The following is a 7,314-nucleotide window of genomic DNA, read 5'->3' as shown; positions in this document are numbered from 1 at the left end:
CTATAAATATCAAGTTTCTGACATTATTATAAAGGAGAAGTTACTATTATATCCACAAAGCAGCAATTAAGTACAGAAGATATTACTAGGTGAAAAATGAAAAACTGTAGAGCTGCATTGCTGGGATGGGTTTTCTGTATCTTGGTTTTTTTTCTGCTGCTTGAGCTCGCTCTTAAAAGAATTGTTAAAGCTAAACCTTCATGTTAGATGTGGGCTATACTCTTCAGCTGTATATACCTCTAAAGCACCCATGGTCCACTATCTGCACAGCGTCCGTAGTGCATGGTGGTTTACAGAACAGCGATTTGCTGGTGCAGATTAAAATCTAGGGAATCGTACCTGCTAGCCACCAGTTGTGACTTCTGCATACATTCTCTTGTCCGCTTATACACTATGTGTGTGTGTATATATATATATAAAAAACCCCCATGTGAATAACACATAATACGCAGTTATTAGGTAAACATCTCCTCTGGCAGGAAGTTACTGGTGCTCTGTGCTTAATTAGCAAGTCCACATTTTGTTGTCAGTTGCCTCTTCACTGTCTGATCTTTGAACAGGTATTCAAGCCAAATGCTTTGCTATTATTTTAACATAAAAATAGTTGAAGAAATAATTTCAGCCTTGCTGTTTCAAAGTGGATGTTTAATCACCAATCACTTTATAATTACTTCTAACTACTGACAGGGTGGTTACTTCCTATGTAGTTTTAAGATAGAATAAAGCATGAACAGTTAAGTGTTTGTAACTTTGGCAGGTTTTTTTACTGGAAATACTAAGAGCCTGGGCAGCTGTATCAGTTGACATTCCCCTGATTTAGATAAGTTGAATTTTTATTATTTTTTTAAAAGCTTCTATTGTGATTTTGATTTAGGATATCGTTTCTAAAAGAAAACTTGTCTGAACAGATTTTCTACTCCTATGACCTTTCCAGAGTCTTCAGAAAGAATACCAAACAAGTCAGAAGCTTGCATTTGTCTTAAAACATAGTTTAAATTGCAATTTGAGTAGCAGGAAAGATGACTTATTAAAAAGTGAAATCAAAAAAGTTGTTACTGGACTGAAAAAGCTACAGGTAGTTTCCCCCAAGGGTACGTACGTGTGTGTGCAGGCATGCACGTGCACATTCGTTAAGAGTTAGAAAAGAGTTTCACTGTCAGTTTTTGAATCCCATGCCTCTGTATGGCAAATGGTTGGGTTACTTTTTCAGGGTAAATACAGGAGAGGAGTACAAGGAATTACGGATATTTATCTGAGTGATAGAAGCAAGAATGAGGAGAATGAATTGCTTTGCATGCGCTGAGCTATGAGTTGTAGGTGGAAAGTGAGAAGAGGAAATACTGATCACTGGTGACTTCTCATTAGTGCAAAATTTATTTTCAAGGAATAGGTGTGTTTGGTGTTCCAGAGGACTGGTGGCAGCTCTGTTGTTTTACAAGCCAAAAGGAAACTAGTACTGAGATGCTTGCTTTGTTTGTTTGTGGTTTTTGTTTTAATTTGGAGTAGTCTTTTGGGATAGATTGTGAGCACTTCATGTTCATATTCAGACCAATTATGCCAGTGGTGTACAACAGTAGTCACCTGAGCCCACAAAGGGGTACGTCTGTGCCCACTGCAGGCTGGGAATCGAGCATAGAGGGTCACTGTGGGAAATGTGGTAAATGTTCGTTAGATACAAGGAAGAATGCAGTGGCAGATAAACTCCTGTAAAAGTGTACTTGTAAAATTCTCTAGTTGAGTATGAGGCTCAGAGGGGTTACACAGGAGGAGAGGCTTTTCCTTTCTTATAATCTGTATAGGTATGTAAATATGCAATGCCTGTATATTCTAGGATATATATATGTATATAGAGGAATCGTATATCTATTATATATAAAAAATTAGTAGACACATGCATAGAATACTGTTATATTTACATTTTTATAAACCTGAAATAATACTACTTTTCCTTAGTCTGAGGTTATTTACCAAGGTTTTTGTAGTAACTCATTAATAGTTGTATCAACACCTTTCCGTACTGTAGATGTGGCGCTGTTGGTAACGTTGCTCCAGAAACTTGCTTGGCTTGTGAACGTCACTAATATCCACGGTTTGAAAACAGCTGTACACTTTTGTATTTTTATATATTTTGATTAATAATTGCAGATGTGGTGTTAGCTAAACAGTAGACCTGACAGCCTCGGTTGAGAGCCTGCCCACTGGATGGGCTCAGGAAATGCAGCAGTGGCTGTCTGCTTCTGTGTGCTCCCCTGCCAGCTTTCCTCAAGTGACTCCTGACTTCGGCACCTTTTCCATTCTCAGTGTCCCAGCAGCTCATGCCGATAGGGAATGGTGGTGGCTGTGTTACTCCGGAGGAGCTGGACTGCAACCAGCAGCTCTCTCCCAGTGAGGGTTATTAATTGTTCTTGCATAGCAAAGGATCCCGGTTGCTGCTTCGCTGGGTTGTGTTTGGATCGGGAAGGTGAAGCTTAATCTGTCATTCCTCTTCTCTTTATTCTCATAAAGGCAGGCATCTTTAATTTTTTTTGTTGTTTTTTGACTGATGTTTTACTGTAACAGTCAATATCTAGAAAGCTCTTTCCTTGAAAGCTGGTGAAAGCTCTCCTTGGTTTCTAGCTGTGAGGAACCCTGCTGTGACTTGTACTGATTTCTTACAGATTGTGTGAGAAATTAAACCCCCTGAAAGAAATACAGATCATAAAATCAATAGCATGTATTTTGTCCACCATGACTCTTCATGCCAAATCAGGGGTGTTCTGCTGCAGTTTGGCATGAGGTTGATTGATAGACATTATTGCCCTGGTACAGGCTTCATCGAAGCACTTCTGCCAAACCAAAAGCAAATGGCCTCATTTCTTCTCTTTGAGGCGTCAGTTTGCAGGTCTGATCTCTGCTGTTTCCAGAGATCTGTAATTTTTGCTGTTATGGTTCATGAAATTGCCTCACAACATTCAAGTGTATTGGGACAAGAGTGGGGAATCCAAGGATTTCCTTGCTTGCTGTGGGATACTCACAGACATTCTGCGAGCACTTGGTTCAGACTCCAAAACTCCAACACCCAGCAGCAGCCCGCTGTACAATATTCCAGTTGTCTGCATTTGCTCCAGGATTCAGATTAGCAAAGGGTCCTGTGTTCAGATCGCATAAATGGCCTTCAATTCTTTTTAGTCCCTGGAACTGCCCCTTGGTGAGCCGGGGAAGGTCTGGCCTGTGTGTCCCTTGTGCAGGTGGGTCCTCACGCATGAGTGCGGCCGTCCCGGAGGTCGGGATAATGGCACTTGAGGGGAAAAGCTCCCTTTTGAAAGGAGGGAGCGTGGCATTCCTGGGTGTTGCAGAACTGGGAACACATTCCAGTATTCCTGAAGCTTTTTTTATTGTGGATGCTATTTGAGATGAGGTTATTTGAAATATTTACATTTGAGCTCATTATTAATGAGTAAGCTCCAAAAACCTTCAGAGCAGAGCTTTCTACCTCTGTTAGTAGCTGCATCTTTGAGTGGCTTACCTGCCTTTCTGCCATGTGTTCCTGGAGCGCACTGGTCGACCGCTGAGCTGCCTCTTCCACTGTCCTGCAATGTGAAAGTAGCACCAGATATTCCTTTGTGCATTTCTGTGTATATGGCTTTCGTAGTTGGGATTTTCAAAGCACTGATACCCGGTGTTTTCAGTTTGTTCTATGAGGGGATATTTTATTTGCATCTATGTTTTTAGCTATCCTGTGATAACTTGTTGAATATTAAAAAATAAAAATATTTTGCTTCTATTGGGACATTTGTATACTCGCAACTATATTTCTGTAAACAGCTGCAGTCAAGAATAAAACAATGAAAGTTTTCATTTTGCAGTGTAAAGTCTTGTTGTGTTTTTTTCAAGGGCATCTTCTGTCTGCCAGGAGAAAGTGCTGTTCTTCAGTACAGAATCAACCCGTCTGGGAACTGTACGGCGCTAGGGTCAGGAAATACTGGGAAGGCAGGAGCCCGTGCCGAGTTGTGCCTGTGGTGGTGTGTGCTGCTGGAGCTGTTGCGTAAGAAAAGGCACTGTGTCATGCCTGCACTTTTAAAAAACATTGCAATGTTTCTTTTTGACTTTACAGCGTTAAGTCCGAAGGAACCGTTGGGTGTACTACCCCAACCCCAGCCTGCACGTTATAGAGCATTAAAGGAAATTGTTTTGTCAGCCTGGAGCAGGATTCTGTCTCTGAGGGACCTGGGGGAGAAGCAGAGGTATCCCCTGGGGTTGGTCTGGGGGCTGTTCTGCCTGAGGGAGGTAACGCTGGAAGTCCTAAGCCAAGATGACGGGAGCTCTGCCTCGCAGAATTTCTGTGCGTGTTAGCACAGTCCCCCTTTATCTGCATCTTTGGTGTATTTATGCTAACATGCTAAAAGTGAGCTGGGGTTGCTGAGCCTCAGGTGTGTGTCCCCCTTCCTGCTGACCTCCTGTGGGGATGTGACCTCTGGCAGGACCATGGGGCCACCAGCCAGGATCAGCAATTTCATCATTTTGAAAAACTACAAAAAAAAGGGGCAAGAAGAAACTGCACTTACCCCAAGAGCTGGGAGCTGGGCAGAATGCTTTACTGTGAAAGATGTAACTAGATTTATCTGAAAGGCGTTTCCCTGGTGCTGCCCCTCCTGCTGCCCCAGCGCTTTCCCCATCAGCCCTGCGCCCGCTGCCCTGGGCATCACCTGCCGTCAGGGTCAGACATAGCCATGCTGAAGCAGCCAAACGCAACCCCCTGCCACTGCCTTTTGCCCTTCTGGAGCTGCCAGCCCTGCTGCAGGCACTCATTATCCACCTGCCTCATTAGTGCCATGGGACAAAAGAAAACACCCTGAGAAAACCCTCCCTCCCCAGCCTCCTCTTCCTCTCGAAGCTCAGAGAAAAGCACTCCCCAGCCCGCGAGCCTGGCACAGGCAGCCAGAGGAACAAGACTGAGCCATGGGGCCGTGGGTTTTTGTGTTTATTAGCAATGCAGCCATTGCCTGGGGTGCATCTGGGGGCTGAGCAGGGAAGCCCCTACCTCAGGCGGCTCCCCCTGGTTCTGGCGGGCCATCCCAGGTCAGAGCCTCCCCAAACCTGATGATCATCACCCCCAGTCACGGCTGCTCTTCAGGCACTGGAGGGGCGTGAAAGGGAAGGCCTGGCTCCTGCCCAGGGTGGCTGCCTTCAGAAGGATGCTGGGAGAGGCCTCACCCTCGCGGAGCCGTCAGGCGTCTGGCAGCAACATACAACGCCTGGGTGGATGCTCCTTCCCTCACAGCACCTGCTGCAGGGGACCCCATCCCAGCCTTCACCTCCTCCTCACAAACTTCTTTGTCACGGCGTTGGGGTTCAGGCGCCTCCTGCCAGCGCCCAGGGCCGCGTCCCGGATTTGCAGATTGGCCGCACGGCTGTAGATGTCGTTTTCCGCAAAGGGCGAAACCCCGGCGATGTAGTCGGGGTCAAAGACGTTGGTCTTCTGCCTGGCCTTGCGGGACAGCCGCTGCTGCGGGAAGGGCTGGTCTTCCACCAGGTGAGGATTGTTGGCGTGCTTCCCTCCTTTCGGGGCTGGCAGCGGGTACTGCCAAGAGAAAAGCAGTCATTAAACTCGTTTCAGGGGCAACTTGCTGAAAGAGACTTCGAGATGACTGCAGGCCTCTAGAGAACTGAACAAATGAAGAACTGACCACAGGCCCGGCCCTCATCCCAGCAGCAGCTGCCCAGCATGTGAGACGCAGCTACTCACCCTGAGCCCTCGCGGGTTCAGCACCTTGGGGTTGCGGGAGAAATGCATGTGGAGGCTCCCGTCATCACTGACGCTCACTGCGACCTTCTTCAGGGTCTTGTTACCACAGTGGGGACAGAAAACCTTGGTCATGTCCGAAGTGGTCCTGCAAGACAGGTGCAGAGAGGGTTTACTGCTTCCTGGGCCACGGAATACAGGCTTAGCCCACAAGCGGGATCATCCAGCAAGCACTGCACCCCCGTGCCGAGGGCAGCGCTGCTCGGCGCGCAAACACTCACTTGAAGCAGCCGTGGCAGCGGAGGATGTAGCTCCTGGCCTGGCGGATCAGCATGCCATTCACTGCCAGCACGTGGAGGCCCATCTGCAGCAGCACATTCTGCAACGAGGAGAGAGAAACCAGGACGCCGTGAGCTGGGGCTGCCAGGAGCTTTAACCAGAGTTTGCCAGTGCAGGCAGTGACAGAGGCTGATGGAAGCAATGCCAACGGGCTTTGCAGAAGCCTCTGCAACGGAGAGAACTGGCTGGTTTTAAGACAGAAGGAGCTGTCGCAAAGCTGTTCTCATCCTGCCCCAGGGACTCAGCAGTGCGCTCCTCTGTCTTAGTGTGCTGGTTTAACCAGCCTGGAGGTTTCAGTGATTTGAGAATCTGCCCTCAGCCCGCCCTGCCAGCCCGAAGGTTCCCATGCAGGGCAGCAGCCAGCACCCACCTGCATGGCAAAGTCAGTAGTGACGCAGCCGACCTGGACCCCGACGGGAGTAGTGTCACAGTGCCCTGTGTCCTGCTGGACCTGCTTGAGGTTGCTGGGCGTTATCCAACCCTCGTCATCACTCTCCTCGTCCTCCTCTTCCTCAGCACTGGCCCCATCCTCAGAGCTCTGGCACTCCTCAGCGGTCTCTGGGCTAATGGAGATGGCTTGAGCTTTCTGGGGTGGAGGAGACAGTCAGCTACAGGACAAGCCCTGCTCTGGTCAGAAACTAGGGGAGCGAGGAGAAGAGGCTCTGGGTCTCACCAGCAGCTCCTGCAGCTCCTCCTCGATGCTGGGCAGGGGGGCTCGCCAGTAGAGGAAGGAACTGAACTCGTCACTCTCGGATGGGACTGTGCTCTTCTCGGGACTGGGCTGATGCTGGCCTCTCCCTGGGCGCTTGTGCTGTGGGGGGATGCAGGATGGGGGTCCCTTGCCCGCCGCTGCCCGTGGGCTCTGCGGGGCTGTGTTCCCCATCCCCAGCGCCGTACCTTGGAGCGCTGCGTCCCTCTCCCTTACCTTGGTGGGCAGGTGGAAGCCGGCGAGGTGCAGGGGGGCCTCGGGGTGCCGTGGGGTGGAGCTGAGCTGTACCTGGCGGGGGGGGCAGCACAGGGGGTCGGCGGAGCCCCGTCCTGGAACAGGGTCCTCATCCCGGGGGGCTGGGTCCTACCTTATCCTGGGGCTCCCAGCGGAGGCCACCGGGGCCGTCCGTCTCGGCCTGCAGCTGGCAGGTGAGGGCGAGCACCTGCAGGTCGGCGGCCGAGAGGCTGGGGTAGTCCCCGGTCTTCTTGGAGAAGTCGGTCACTGCGGGGAGAGGAGGGAAGGGAAGCGGAGAAGGATACGGAAG

At 49.5% G+C, this 7,314-nt stretch overlaps 1 protein-coding gene across 3 annotated transcripts in view; it reads right to left on the bottom strand.

Annotated features, from left to right (window-relative positions):
- Positions 1-415: 415 nt before the first annotated feature.
- The window catches only part of NOB1 (NIN1/RPN12 binding protein 1 homolog (S. cerevisiae)), a 7,295-nt gene continuing 396 nt past the window's right edge, over positions 416-7,314 (bottom strand). The window contains exons 3-9 of one of the 3 annotated variants that reach the window (XR_775152.1): positions 7,138-7,271; positions 6,735-7,058; positions 6,432-6,647; positions 6,004-6,101; positions 5,726-5,870; positions 5,021-5,560; positions 416-4,017 (exon numbers count right to left, since the gene is read on the bottom strand). Coding sequence is in view for 2 of the 3 variants with exons in the window: in XM_010579529.1 (XP_010577831.1) it covers positions 5,291-5,560; positions 5,726-5,870; positions 6,004-6,101; positions 6,432-6,647; positions 6,735-7,058; positions 7,138-7,271 (1,187 nt within the window). In the remaining variant the exon portion in view is untranslated. Of the gene's footprint in view, positions 4,018-4,628; positions 5,561-5,725; positions 5,871-6,003; positions 6,102-6,431; positions 6,648-6,734; positions 7,059-7,137; positions 7,272-7,314 lie in introns of those variants that run through there. The other 2 variants (XM_010579531.1, XM_010579529.1) reach the window with 2 other exon arrangements.

Source organism: Haliaeetus leucocephalus, unplaced genomic scaffold (assembly GCF_000737465.1).
Source record: "Haliaeetus leucocephalus isolate CR32 unplaced genomic scaffold, Haliaeetus_leucocephalus-4.0 Scaffold668, whole genome shotgun sequence".
In the NCBI taxonomy this organism is placed as follows: domain Eukaryota; kingdom Metazoa; phylum Chordata; class Aves; order Accipitriformes; family Accipitridae; genus Haliaeetus; species Haliaeetus leucocephalus.
This window is presented reverse-complemented; position numbering and strand designations above follow the sequence as displayed.